This window comes from Nematolebias whitei, chromosome 5, assembly GCF_014905685.2.
Source record: "Nematolebias whitei isolate Nwh7 chromosome 5, NemWhi1, whole genome shotgun sequence".
NCBI classification, from domain to species: domain Eukaryota; kingdom Metazoa; phylum Chordata; class Actinopteri; order Cyprinodontiformes; family Rivulidae; genus Nematolebias; species Nematolebias whitei.
The window spans coordinates 5,688,015-5,703,397 of NC_056502.1; the positions used below are offsets into that span (position 1 = coordinate 5,688,015).

At 36.9% G+C, this 15,383-nt stretch overlaps 1 protein-coding gene across 1 annotated transcript; it reads left to right on the top strand.

Annotated features, from left to right (window-relative positions):
- The first annotated feature begins 11,795 nt into the window (after positions 1-11,795).
- LOC119409629 (C-type lectin domain family 4 member G-like) lies at positions 11,796-14,019 on the top strand. Its single transcript, XM_037676530.1, has 3 exons — positions 11,796-12,009; positions 13,622-13,773; positions 13,900-14,019. Exons 1-3 carry the CDS (start codon positions 11,796-11,798, stop codon positions 14,017-14,019), a joined length of 486 nt encoding a protein of 161 aa, XP_037532458.1.
- The last annotated feature ends 1,364 nt before the right edge of the window (positions 14,020-15,383 follow it).

Here is a 15,383-nt window from a genome sequence, read left to right on the forward strand (position 1 = left end):
TGAACAGAAGTTCTTCCTCGTCAGTCTTTATCAGAGACAATTAGTTCATCAGATGAGACAAAGACAGTCGGGAGAAGATTGTTAGCAAAATATGTCTCCATGGTAATTGCGAATGACAATAAAAGTAATTGCACAATTCCCGGAGCCGGATTGGTTGTTTTGATATTTTTGTGGGGGTGGACGCTGTGGTTTGGGCCGCATTAACGGAGATAGAAATATAGACTCTCTTCTGAGGAGTAGAATAATAGGTGGCATGCAAATGCATGGAAGGCACCTATTATCACGTATTATTATTATTAATTAGTAATAATAATATTTAACATTAATGTTGATTTTAATAATTATTAATATAATAACAAACACTAATATAAATTATTACTAATAATATTATTAATATCTATATTAATATCAATAACATATTAATAATTATTAATATTAATAATGAATAATTAGTATTATCCTGATGGATGCTCAATAATACAAACGAGTTAAATCTGATCCTGTGCAAAAAAAGTAGAAACGTTTTGCCTTTCATCCAAAAGACTTCTTCAGTCTGAGGTGCTGTATTCAGCTCAGTCTTATAAATTAGTATTAATATTAATAATACTATTCATTATTAATAATAATTTAATAATAAATAAGCAGTCTTGATTCTTTCCTGAGTGTCAGTTAACTTACTCCTCTTTCAATGATAATGCGGCCCGAACCACAATCTGTACCTCAACAAATGTTATATCAAAGCGACCAGCTCGGCCCTGTTATGTGTGCTATTACTTTTATTGGCAATCGGAGTTACCATGGTGATGCATTTTGCTAACAAACACACCTAAATTCTTCATAGGAAATGAATGAGAGAGCACTCCTCACACTAACTGCTGCTGTCAAGTCGAACAAACAGGTTCCTGATGAAAACAGAAACAAACTGTTGGATTTGGTTGAAACTCACAGAAAGTAATCTTCAGATAAATGTCTAGAACTGATTGGGTTTTGGAGCCATTTGGATCCAAGATGGCTGCCACGGCTACCTCAGCAAACACAAAATTGTCACAGTCTGTCCCTGAGCTGTCTGGTATTTCTGTCTTCCCCTTTTCTGCTTATTGTGTTTGTCATTCTGCTTTTTTTTACTTCTGTGTGATTCTGTTCCTGATTCTGTTTTCTGTCACTTTCCACTCACTCCTCAGCCTTTATCGTTCACACCTGTCTCTCATCAGCCACCTGCCCAGGTGCTCTCATCCCTCACGCTCCCTCTGTTTTATAAAAAGCCTTTCTCTCCTCCACTCATCGTCCGGTCATTGTTCTGTTCTGTACAGACACCACAGCCCCCCTGTCTGATTTCTGAGTTCTGTCCGAGTCAGTACCCGTCCTGTTTCGCCTGCCTGGTCCTGTTTTTTTTTTATTTTTTTTTGCCTGATCTCAGGTTTTTATTTTAAACTCCTGCTTTCGCCTTCCTGCCTGCAAATGGGTCGAAGACTCGAGGATTGGGTCAAAACTTGACTATAACTCAACCATTTTTAGAGCTATCCAGCTGAAACTTGATATGGTGGTAGCTGAGAGCGAACACAAACAACTTTAATATCAAATCAAGAATTTAACTCGGCAGCAGCCTGGCAGTCTCCGTCAAAGTTTCTCCAGGAACTTTCTAGTTAACTAATATCCTTTAACTGCTTTATTGTTTAAATATGTACAGCTGAAATAGATTATTAACTATTTATTAGTAATTTATAAGGGTACCCTTATAGTTAAGTGATATACATGTTTTTACTAAATAATTAATTGGTGTCTCTTTTGTTCAGTGATGATGCTGATGAAGCAACAGGAAGACAACAACAAGACGGTGACTGAGAAAAACACAAACTTAACAATTTACATTCAACAGCTACACGATGAAATCAATTATTTAATGAATCGGACTCAAGAGTTGACCAAAGGAAGAGACGACCTTAACTGGACGCTGGAATTCATCCTGACCTTCGACACGTTTCCAGTAAAAGACTTCTGTCGCAACAAAAGTAAGTTCTTTTCTACGAGGAGGAGACAACTTCAACTTTTCTCAGAAATCTCATAACAGCTGCTTTAACAAAACAGTCCATCCATCCATGCATCCATGCATCCATCCATCCATGCATCCATCCATGCATCCATCCATCCATGCATCCATCCATCCATCCATCCATCCATAAATCCATGCATCCATCCATCCATGCATCCATCCATGCATCCATCCATCCATCCATCCATCCATGCATCCATGCATCCATCCATCCATGCATCCATCCATGCATCCATTCATCCATCCATCCATCCATGCATCCATGTATCCATCCATCCATGCATCCATCCATTCATGCATCCATGTATCCATCCATCCATCCATCCATCCATGCATCCATCCATCCATCCATCCCTCCATCCCTCCATCCATTGGCTTTACCCGCTTCTTCATTTTTGGGTCGCGGAGGTCACTGGTGCCCATGTCCATCCATCACTGTACGAGAGGTGGGGTACACCCTGGACAGGTCACAAGTCCATCGCAGTGCCACACAGAGACAAAACAACAAAACAGTCCACGACATAAAATAAATGCTAAGTGAACGCTGAGCGCCGGGTAGCTGCTGAAGTTTGCTCAAGAAGCTGAAACAGGGAGGTTAAAGTTTAAAAAACAGAACAGTCGCTGTAAAAAAGTAGCTTCATGCTATCTAAAATCAGCAAAAGGTTAGCTAAAAGCAAAACCTAGCTGAAGGCTAGTTCAAAGCTGAAAGCACAAAATTATTAGCTAAAGGCTAAATGTAGCAGGTAGCTAATTTAAAGCTAAAATTAGCTAAATGTTTGTTAAAAGTAGCAAAAGCTGGTTCAAAAATGAAGCAGAAAGGATTTTCTTTTTGATGAATTTTTTTATTTTTGTTTATTTTAAATGAATGAACAAATAAAAATAAATGTAGCAGATGTCTAGTTTAAAGCTAAAAATAGATAAAGGTTAAAGTCATTAAAGGCTACATTAAATAAAGTAGCAAAAGTGTAGCAAATTGCAGCAAAATATTAGCTTAAAGCTAAATGTAGCAGCAGACTAGTTCAAAGCTAAAAGTACTAAAATATTAGCTAAACGTAGTAAATTGCTATTTTAAAGTAGCAGCAAAAGGTTAGCTAAAGTAGCAAATAAGTAGAAGCAGAAGAATAGCTAAAAATAGCAAAAGGAAAGCTAAGAGCAGGAAAAGTTTATCTAAGAGTAGCAGAAGGTGAGCTAAAAGGAAAAAGTAGCAGAACAGTAGCTAAATCCTGCTGACTCAACATTCACATTAATAAAATTATCCAAAACAAACAGTTTTAATAGTTTTCCAGCAGCTGACTGAAGACAGATCAGGTTCTGAGGTTTATTTCCAATAACTTTTTATTTTGTTTTAAAGCAGCTCCTCTGGGAGGATTTTAAATTTTTCATTGTTTGTTTTTATTATTTTTGCTGAGCTAACATCATCAAGTCATTTTTATTCAGGCATAAAAATTTTGAAGATAATAAAATTAAAGGCATTTATGATTTTTTTCACCTTTGTAAATAATATTTTACTGGTGGCTCTTAATTTGAACATAGCTTTAACCATTTTTTTTAATTTAATTTAATGAACCCAGGATGTCAGCCGTGTCAGAACAGCTGGGTTCTGTTCCAGAACAAGTGCTACCTGTTCTACAAAGGTGCATCTTTTAAAACCTGGGAGGCAAGTCGACAGTTTTGTCAAAACCAGTCTGCAGATCTGGTTGTTGTTGAGAATCTGCAGGAACAGGTGAGCTCTCAGACCAACATTACAACTTTAACTACAAACAGTACTTTTAACATTCTGAACTAGTTTTATTGTACTGAGATTAAAAAGTGTACATGTTTCTGATGCTCTGCATGTTTTAATTGACAGGAGTTTATCAGTAATAACACAGAGCCCTACTTGGACAATATTCATGGATACTGGTTGGGGCTGCGACAAATTAACAACAGCTGGGTCTGGGTTGACGGACATAACGACACTTTGGAGTAAGAGAATTAAAAAACTGGAATCTTTTTATTCCACTGTCATACTGCACTGTGAATATTTGGGGTTTTAATTATTCTTAAGGTATATAACATTTCATTACACTATTTTATTATTTATAAAGGTATGAACAATTTATTTTAATTAACTTCAGATGTTGTTGGTAACTGATCCTCCTCTGAATAAAACCTCTTTAAATAAAAATACAATAAATCAAAATCTGAGTCTTTACAGGTGATTCTTTGATTTTAAGTTTTTTAATTTGCAGTTACATTTAAATATTCTGCTGCTGCATCAGTTTTCTAAGATCAAACATCAAATGCAGAACAAAAAAAAAATTAAATGAATTGATTTATTTTAATTACATGGACATGATCAAAATTATTGTTACCCTTTCATTCAAGAACAAAAATCCACATAGTTGACTGAAAAACAAATAAATATAAAAATTAACTGACAAGTGACAAATAAAACTACATCCAAACTACAAACACAGGACGTTAATTATTAGAATAATTAATATTTTGATAAAAAACAAACTTGAAATTTAAGCAACCTTTTTTTTATATCTGTGCTCTAATATCTTTTTAATATTATACCTGATGAATTTTTATATTTATTTCTTAATTTAAATAAAGCCATATGTTTTCAGCTTCTACAGTCATTTCTAAAATATCTTCTATTGAATGATGATGATGTAATAAGAAACTTCTTCTTGTGTTTCTGTTGCATTTTCAGGAGCAAATAATAATAAAATGTGATTTACAACCTGTCAGATGTTTGCTGTTGTTTCTGTATCAAACTGACTCTTTTTCTGTTTATTTTCTGCTGCAGAAGTTACATGAAGATTTATTTTACTTTATAATGTTTGTGTTTTTTTATTTACAGGTACTGGGTGACAGCAGAGATAGGTGCAACTGGTCCATATGTTCTGTTGATGCCTACAGGTCCAGATATTAACCTGAAACTCCCCAAGAGGGAACTCACAAAGACCTGGGACAAAGGAGATTCTCTGTATCAGCTCAGATTTATCTGTGAGCGTAAAGTTCTGATAAAGTCCAATTAGTTATCAGAGTTCATCTTTTGGTTTGAGTTCACTTTTGATTTTTGTCATGTTTGTTGTACGATGTTGAGACAAACATGATCTTTTTCCTTTCTGTAGCTGATGATTCTGTGTCAAATGACCAGAAGCTGATTTTAACATTTAAGATTTTTTTTTGTACATTAAATGATACTGAGTCCTCAATATGTACAAGAACTGCAAACCTAAATGTTTATACTTTTAATACATTTACATCTGATCACTTTGAATAACGTCAGTTTGATTTGAATTGTTGCCTTTTCACAGTGAATGTAATTTCTCTGAGTTTAGTTGTTTTTAAATGATCTTACTAAGTATTTCAAGAGACATTTATTTAAAGAGAAAAAGTAAATAAACTAAATTGGACAAAGACGTAGATCTTTTTATTCTTCCAAGGTGTTTTCATCTTCCGCGCTCCCAGTCGTTTCTGTGCACAGCTGCTTTGATAACATCTGGACAGTAATTGGAACCTCAGACAGGAGAAGGCATTGATGAGTGTGTTCTTGTAAATGCATTGATCTGCTGTGAATTGTTGGCTGTTCTCCAAAGCTTTAAAAAATAATGAAACCTGATTGTTTGGGAATCTTTATTTTCCACGACAAAGGTTCTACATGTTCACATGCACACACGTCACACCATCAACACAATTATTCATGTCAGGGCAGAAAACATTAGGCAGCATTAGAAAGGTTGCACACTTATTGTTGCGTGGTTCTCCAATGACAGACGTTCAGAGGCGGCACAGTGACCGAGCTGACATCACTACAACCTGAAGAATCACTCAGAATCACAAGACCTTAGTGAGAGCTTCAATGCCGTGAGCTCCTCACTACATCTGATACTGCTATCAGTCCACAATAGTTCTGAGCACGTCTAAACCTCTTTAGAGGGGCGGTGGTTGTTGAGCATGGTGGTAGCAGCGTATCGGGGTCCTGGGGTGAACTTGGTGGCAGTGTATCCATGAGGAAGGGTCACAGACAGCTGAGGAGCATAAAATGTGAGGGAATTCTTGAAGGTGGACTTCCATCCTCACTCAGAAAGAAATGGTGTTGGATCAGCAAATGAATCCAGAACAACTCACCGGCGATGATTCCTCAGATCGACAAGGTGCAGATAATGACATGTATGTCCATAAACAGCTGTGTAAAAGTTTGTAATGGTGAATGAATGTCAGCTGTGGTGCTGCTGGAGGAATCACACCAAGTAAACACTGATTGGGTTTTTCTCTGGCATCCCTGATCGTGCCATGCCAGCTGTATGTGATGACCTCATCCATGGGACACCCAGATAAGTCAGATTTCCCCACATTGTGGCTTAACCCCCACTGTTGAGGCACAGCATCTTTTATTTATTTATATTGTTTACAGTAATAGTGGTGCTGTGTAAAGTTGGAAATGCCTCAGACTCAGAAGTGCGCCACCAGAAGATCAACGTCTCCCAGTTCATTTAATTAAACAACTGCAGCTTCACACACACAATCATTCCTCTTTGTGTTTGTGTGGCAAACATCTTCTCTTTTTTAAACCCCACTAACATTTTTGACCATCTCATTATTTACTGTATATTCCATTCAATTCCTCGTTTTGCTGCATCTAGACATCATATTTGTTCGTGCAGAGAAAAGACTCACACATGCACAACATTTTTATATCTATCAAAGTTCTGTCAGGTCATCTGGAGGGTTCTTTTTTTTTAACGTTTCGTCCTTCATCCAAAGGACTTCATCAATCCAAGGAGCCACAAACAAGCTCAGTCCCACAAGCAGCACACTCCCAAACTACTGCACTTCACCACTTACCCTTGTTGAGGGCGGATGCTTCCCTCCCACTCTCCCTACTCCACTTTGCTTTTGCTCTGTCCTTTTTGTGAAACTGCTTAAGAGCCTCTCTATATATATCTTCCGAAAGGTAATTTATCTCAACTTGCCTGGAGGCCCTGTAAATTTGATGCTCTGCCCCTCCCACCGAGGAAGTCTGAGGATCTATCAGAGGGACCCAGCTGAATAAACATTGTGTCATTTTAGGACTCTTGGTTTCTCTCTGGTGCAGTCCTAGGTCAATTTCGGCACCGTCGAGAGAGTTTAGGGAGGGAACGGACTGATTGTACCATTCTTATCAGAACTCAGTGTCTCTGGAGTGTCCTTGACATGATCACCGCTCTTGTCATCTCCCCTGCGGAATGTCTACGTCACTATGTGCCGATGCACGGGGTGTTTTTATCAATATCAGGCTCTCTCTCCTCGGCCAAGGAGTGAGAGTTGGATAGGATTATTTTTGCCTCCAAATCCTATACATGTTGTTACTTTCATCACTTTTTGTCTGTCTAAACAAATCTCACTTGTAAATGAATCTTCGTGGCTCAATGTGATTTATCTGTGTAAATAAAGGATGAATGAAAAACTGGGGTGAGCTTTGATGGGAGTGAGCTGCTTGTGGGACTGAGTTTGTTTGTGGCTCCTTAGATTGATGAAGTCCATTGGATGAATGGTGAAACGTCTCAACAACAACAAAAAGAAACCGTCCAGATGACCTGACTGAACGTAGTTGGATTTTTTTACCTGGATTATTAAGCATGAACTTTGATTCTTTTACATCTACTTGCATATTTAAATAGAGATGTGTCAGGAGACGTGTCTGACGTGCACTCAGTTCCATGTTTATCAAGACGAATGAAGGAAAGTGAGCAGAAACATGAGTGTGCACAGTTTGATAAATCTGTATTTTTCTGTGTGCACTCACGTTTCACATTTTGTCCCAATGGCATCTTTCAGTGTAAAAGCTACTGTCATGATCAGCGGTCTCCGCCTGCCCCCCATCTGCTCACGTCTCTGCCTCTTCATGTCATGATCACATCCTCTGTCCCCTGCCTCGCTCACAGCCCCTCATGTGGTTTCTGCTCTTTCATGTCATATTTCTGCCCTGTCATGCTCTGCTCTCAAGCTTTGCTTCTCTGCCACACACACTCTGCGCTGCAGCTCAATCAGCACTCTGGCTCTTCACCTGTTTCTTGCTCTACATAAGCCCCAAGCTCTCACTCATCCTCGGCCAGATTATTATACCTGTTCATAGTTCCTGATATCCAGCCTTCTTGTTTCACGCCTGATGTTCACGCCTTGCTTGTTTTGTCTCGACCCCACACCTGCCTTCGGGACCTCCTGCTTTGCCTGCTCCTAGTCTGCTCTGCTCTGCCCATCTGACCCAGGTGATGACTACTTCTTCTGGGTTACGGTTTGCCCCTTTTGGATTTGTTCTTGGATCTCTGACTCTCTGTGTTTGACCCCTGCTTCGCCCTTTGGACCACGACCCTGCGTTGTCCCGTTGTTCACAGCATTAAAGGCCTCCCTCTGCAGCTGCCTTTTCATCAATTACAGTTATGTCGTCACTTCAAGCTCCAACAGGTGGCTCTCACCCCACCTGCCTGTGAAGACGAGTTCCTGCAGCTGCAAAACAACAAAGTTGTTTTTATTTGTTTCACTCTTGTTGTCTGGCTGATTCTGAATCCGAAACCCGACACTTGATAGCTACGCTCTTTCAAACATGAAGCTCCAGGTGTGCAGCTGCATCCTGATGCAAAACATGGAAATATGAATATTAAAGATGAAATGACAGGTTTCACTATTGTTGTTTAGATGAAATGTAAATCTTAGAGGCTGCAGATAAAAAAGCCAATTGTTGTTGGATTGACATTTCACTTAAACCCAAAGAGGTAGTTCTTCAGCTTCCTTTTTTTTCTAGTTCTTTTTTCTATTATGATTCCAAACAAAATATTTTTCTGTTTGCACGCATGTCTTGTGAATTCATCAAATGTTAAGAGGAAGAGGAAACGTGTGTTTGCTCTTTATAAACTGTTTAGTTCAGTCCCGTCTTTAGCAGTTTTTATCTGCGACTCTTCAAGATGGACGTAGACGATGGTGCTTCAGTGATTTATGAAAATACTCAACATGAAAACGGTAAAAACTCCCGGTTAACATTTTATGATGCGACAGATTTAAATTTGATTTTCAGTCAACAGTCATTTGGGAATTAATTTGTTGAAGGCAAACATTTATTTTATCAAACTGGGTTTAATTTTGTGTCTGTCATGGATTTAACTCAACAAATAGAAACAAACTGGGTCTTTACAGATTAATTTTTAATTTTTTCAGAGACAAAACAGAAGACAAACATTAACTTTGCAGTAAAATCTACAGAACCTGCTGCCAAGAATTCACCAAGTAAGTCCTCTGGATTTTTTCTGTTTGTATGTAGAGGTTCTAGATTTGTGTTTAAATACAGAATATTGCTACAATATTTAGTTTAAAGATTCTTCTTTTGTCAGATTTGGGATGAGGTTTATGAATTCATTAATGATTCTGTTTGGTCCAGTTTGAATAATAAAGTCAAGGATTAAGTTTAATTTCTTTTGTCACTTCAGAAAATATATTTTGGGATATATGGGAAGCTCCTCAGGTCAGGTCCAAATATGGACCTGAGTTTAAACACATTAGAACGCCTGGTTCAGCAGAAAGCCTCCACACATGCTCACATCTTCACTACTGTTACTGTGACACAGAAAGATTGTTCTCAACACGTGTTTAATTTATTTAAAAAGATTTAAAAAAAGAAGAGACAGTTTCTATGTAAGTATAATATTATTACTAATGGCTGTGCTGTTGTTTCCAATCAGACGGTGAAGCAGCAGCTCGCTCTCACTTTCACACTTTCGGTGTGTTGATGTTGTGTTTTGGGATATTTTGTGTCCTCCTCGTGGCCAGAATCATCATCGTCAGTCACAGTGAGATCTTTTTCCACAAACTCAACTTTAAGAAGATCTTTTAGGACAATTCAACGAGTGTGAGACGTTCTATCTTCTTAGAATCTTATATCAGTTTCTTGCATCAGTTTTCAGCACAAGTCATTCTTGTAGATGAACAGAAGTTCTTCCTCGTCAGTCTTTATCAGAGACAATTAGTTCATCAGATGAGACAAAGACAGTCGGGAGAAGATTGTTAGCAAAATATGTCTCCATGGTAATTGCGAATGACAATAAAAGTAATTGCACAATTCCCGGAGCCGGATTGGTTGTTTTGATATTTTTGTGGGGGTGGACGCTGTGGTTTGGGCCGCATTAACGGAGATAGAAATATAGACTCTCTTCTGAGGAGTAGAATAATAGGTGGCATGCAAATGCATGGAAGGCACCTATTATCACGTATTATTATTATTAATTAGTAATAATAATATTTAACATTAATGTTGATTTTAATAATTATTAATATAATAACAAACACTAATATAAATTATTACTAATAATATTATTAATATCTATATTAATATCAATAACATATTAATAATTATTAATATTAATAATGAATAATTAGTATTATCCTGATGGATGCTCAATAATACAAACGAGTTAAATCTGATCCTGTGCAAAAAAAGTAGAAACGTTTTGCCTTTCATCCAAAAGACTTCTTCAGTCTGAGGTGCTGTATTCAGCTCAGTCTTATAAATTAGTATTAATATTAATAATACTATTCATTATTAATAATAATTTAATAATAAATAAGCAGTCTTGATTCTTTCCTGAGTGTCAGTTAACTTACTCCTCTTTCAATGATAATGCGGCCCGAACCACAATCTGTACCTCAACAAATGTTATATCAAAGCGACCAGCTCGGCCCTGTTATGTGTGCTATTACTTTTATTGGCAATCGGAGTTACCATGGTGATGCATTTTGCTAACAAACACACCTAAATTCTTCATAGGAAATGAATGAGAGAGCACTCCTCACACTAACTGCTGCTGTCAAGTCGAACAAACAGGTTCCTGATGAAAACAGAAACAAACTGTTGGATTTGGTTGAAACTCACAGAAAGTAATCTTCAGATAAATGTCTAGAACTGATTGGGTTTTGGAGCCATTTGGATCCAAGATGGCTGCCACGGCTACCTCAGCAAACACAAAATTGTCACAGTCTGTCCCTGAGCTGTCTGGTATTTCTGTCTTCCCCTTTTCTGCTTATTGTGTTTGTCATTCTGCTTTTTTTTACTTCTGTGTGATTCTGTTCCTGATTCTGTTTTCTGTCACTTTCCACTCACTCCTCAGCCTTTATCGTTCACACCTGTCTCTCATCAGCCACCTGCCCAGGTGCTCTCATCCCTCACGCTCCCTCTGTTTTATAAAAAGCCTTTCTCTCCTCCACTCATCGTCCGGTCATTGTTCTGTTCTGTACAGACACCACAGCCCCCCTGTCTGATTTCTGAGTTCTGTCCGAGTCAGTACCCGTCCTGTTTCGCCTGCCTGGTCCTGTTTTTTTTTTATTTTTTTTTGCCTGATCTCAGGTTTTTATTTTAAACTCCTGCTTTCGCCTTCCTGCCTGCAAATGGGTCGAAGACTCGAGGATTGGGTCAAAACTTGACTATAACTCAACCATTTTTAGAGCTATCCAGCTGAAACTTGATATGGTGGTAGCTGAGAGCGAACACAAACAACTTTAATATCAAATCAAGAATTTAACTCGGCAGCAGCCTGGCAGTCTCCGTCAAAGTTTCTCCAGGAACTTTCTAGTTAACTAATATCCTTTAACTGCTTTATTGTTTAAATATGTACAGCTGAAATAGATTATTAACTATTTATTAGTAATTTATAAGGGTACCCTTATAGTTAAGTGATATACATGTTTTTACTAAATAATTAATTGGTGTCTCTTTTGTTCAGTGATGATGCTGATGAAGCAACAGGAAGACAACAACAAGACGGTGACTGAGAAAAACACAAACTTAACAATTTACATTCAACAGCTACACGATGAAATCAATTATTTAATGAATCGGACTCAAGAGTTGACCAAAGGAAGAGACGACCTTAACTGGACGCTGGAATTCATCCTGACCTTCGACACGTTTCCAGTAAAAGACTTCTGTCGCAACAAAAGTAAGTTCTTTTCTACGAGGAGGAGACAACTTCAACTTTTCTCAGAAATCTCATAACAGCTGCTTTAACAAAACAGTCCATCCATCCATGCATCCATGCATCCATCCATCCATGCATCCATCCATGCATCCATCCATCCATGCATCCATCCATCCATCCATCCATCCATAAATCCATGCATCCATCCATCCATGCATCCATCCATGCATCCATCCATCCATCCATCCATCCATGCATCCATGCATCCATCCATCCATGCATCCATCCATGCATCCATTCATCCATCCATCCATCCATGCATCCATGTATCCATCCATCCATGCATCCATCCATTCATGCATCCATGTATCCATCCATCCATCCATCCATCCATGCATCCATCCATCCATCCATCCCTCCATCCCTCCATCCATTGGCTTTACCCGCTTCTTCATTTTTGGGTCGCGGAGGTCACTGGTGCCCATGTCCATCCATCACTGTACGAGAGGTGGGGTACACCCTGGACAGGTCACAAGTCCATCGCAGTGCCACACAGAGACAAAACAACAAAACAGTCCACGACATAAAATAAATGCTAAGTGAACGCTGAGCGCCGGGTAGCTGCTGAAGTTTGCTCAAGAAGCTGAAACAGGGAGGTTAAAGTTTAAAAAACAGAACAGTCGCTGTAAAAAAGTAGCTTCATGCTATCTAAAATCAGCAAAAGGTTAGCTAAAAGCAAAACCTAGCTGAAGGCTAGTTCAAAGCTGAAAGCACAAAATTATTAGCTAAAGGCTAAATGTAGCAGGTAGCTAATTTAAAGCTAAAATTAGCTAAATGTTTGTTAAAAGTAGCAAAAGCTGGTTCAAAAATGAAGCAGAAAGGATTTTCTTTTTGATGAATTTTTTTATTTTTGTTTATTTTAAATGAATGAACAAATAAAAATAAATGTAGCAGATGTCTAGTTTAAAGCTAAAAATAGATAAAGGTTAAAGTCATTAAAGGCTACATTAAATAAAGTAGCAAAAGTGTAGCAAATTGCAGCAAAATATTAGCTTAAAGCTAAATGTAGCAGCAGACTAGTTCAAAGCTAAAAGTACTAAAATATTAGCTAAACGTAGTAAATTGCTATTTTAAAGTAGCAGCAAAAGGTTAGCTAAAGTAGCAAATAAGTAGAAGCAGAAGAATAGCTAAAAATAGCAAAAGGAAAGCTAAGAGCAGGAAAAGTTTATCTAAGAGTAGCAGAAGGTGAGCTAAAAGGAAAAAGTAGCAGAACAGTAGCTAAATCCTGCTGACTCAACATTCACATTAATAAAATTATCCAAAACAAACAGTTTTAATAGTTTTCCAGCAGCTGACTGAAGACAGATCAGGTTCTGAGGTTTATTTCCAATAACTTTTTATTTTGTTTTAAAGCAGCTCCTCTGGGAGGATTTTAAATTTTTCATTGTTTGTTTTTATTATTTTTGCTGAGCTAACATCATCAAGTCATTTTTATTCAGGCATAAAAATTTTGAAGATAATAAAATTAAAGGCATTTATGATTTTTTTCACCTTTGTAAATAATATTTTACTGGTGGCTCTTAATTTGAACATAGCTTTAACCATTTTTTTTAATTTAATTTAATGAACCCAGGATGTCAGCCGTGTCAGAACAGCTGGGTTCTGTTCCAGAACAAGTGCTACCTGTTCTACAAAGGTGCATCTTTTAAAACCTGGGAGGCAAGTCGACAGTTTTGTCAAAACCAGTCTGCAGATCTGGTTGTTGTTGAGAATCTGCAGGAACAGGTGAGCTCTCAGACCAACATTACAACTTTAACTACAAACAGTACTTTTAACATTCTGAACTAGTTTTATTGTACTGAGATTAAAAAGTGTACATGTTTCTGATGCTCTGCATGTTTTAATTGACAGGAGTTTATCAGTAATAACACAGAGCCCTACTTGGACAATATTCATGGATACTGGTTGGGGCTGCGACAAATTAACAACAGCTGGGTCTGGGTTGACGGACATAACGACACTTTGGAGTAAGAGAATTAAAAAACTGGAATCTTTTTATTCCACTGTCATACTGCACTGTGAATATTTGGGGTTTTAATTATTCTTAAGGTATATAACATTTCATTACACTATTTTATTATTTATAAAGGTATGAACAATTTATTTTAATTAACTTCAGATGTTGTTGGTAACTGATCCTCCTCTGAATAAAACCTCTTTAAATAAAAATACAATAAATCAAAATCTGAGTCTTTACAGGTGATTCTTTGATTTTAAGTTTTTTAATTTGCAGTTACATTTAAATATTCTGCTGCTGCATCAGTTTTCTAAGATCAAACATCAAATGCAGAACAAAAAAAAAATTAAATGAATTGATTTATTTTAATTACATGGACATGATCAAAATTATTGTTACCCTTTCATTCAAGAACAAAAATCCACATAGTTGACTGAAAAACAAATAAATATAAAAATTAACTGACAAGTGACAAATAAAACTACATCCAAACTACAAACACAGGACGTTAATTATTAGAATAATTAATATTTTGATAAAAAACAAACTTGAAATTTAAGCAACCTTTTTTTTATATCTGTGCTCTAATATCTTTTTAATATTATACCTGATGAATTTTTATATTTATTTCTTAATTTAAATAAAGCCATATGTTTTCAGCTTCTACAGTCATTTCTAAAATATCTTCTATTGAATGATGATGATGTAATAAGAAACTTCTTCTTGTGTTTCTGTTGCATTTTCAGGAGCAAATAATAATAAAATGTGATTTACAACCTGTCAGATGTTTGCTGTTGTTTCTGTATCAAACTGACTCTTTTTCTGTTTATTTTCTGCTGCAGAAGTTACATGAAGATTTATTTTACTTTATAATGTTTGTGTTTTTTTATTTACAGGTACTGGGTGACAGCAGAGATAGGTGCAACTGGTCCATATGTTCTGTTGATGCCTACAGGTCCAGATATTAACCTGAAACTCCCCAAGAGGGAACTCACAAAGACCTGGGACAAAGGAGATTCTCTGTATCAGCTCAGATTTATCTGTGAGCGTAAAGTTCTGATAAAGTCCAATTAGTTATCAGAGTTCATCTTTTGGTTTGAGTTCACTTTTGATTTTTGTCATGTTTGTTGTACGATGTTGAGACAAACATGATCTTTTTCCTTTCTGTAGCTGATGATTCTGTGTCAAATGACCAGAAGCTGATTTTAACATTTAAGATTTTTTTTTGTACATTAAATGATACTGAGTCCTCAATATGTACAAGAACTGCAAACCTAAATGTTTATACTTTTAATACATTTACATCTGATCACTTTGAATAACGTCAGTTTGATTTGAATTGTTGCCTTTTCACAGTGAATGTAATTTCTCTGAGTTT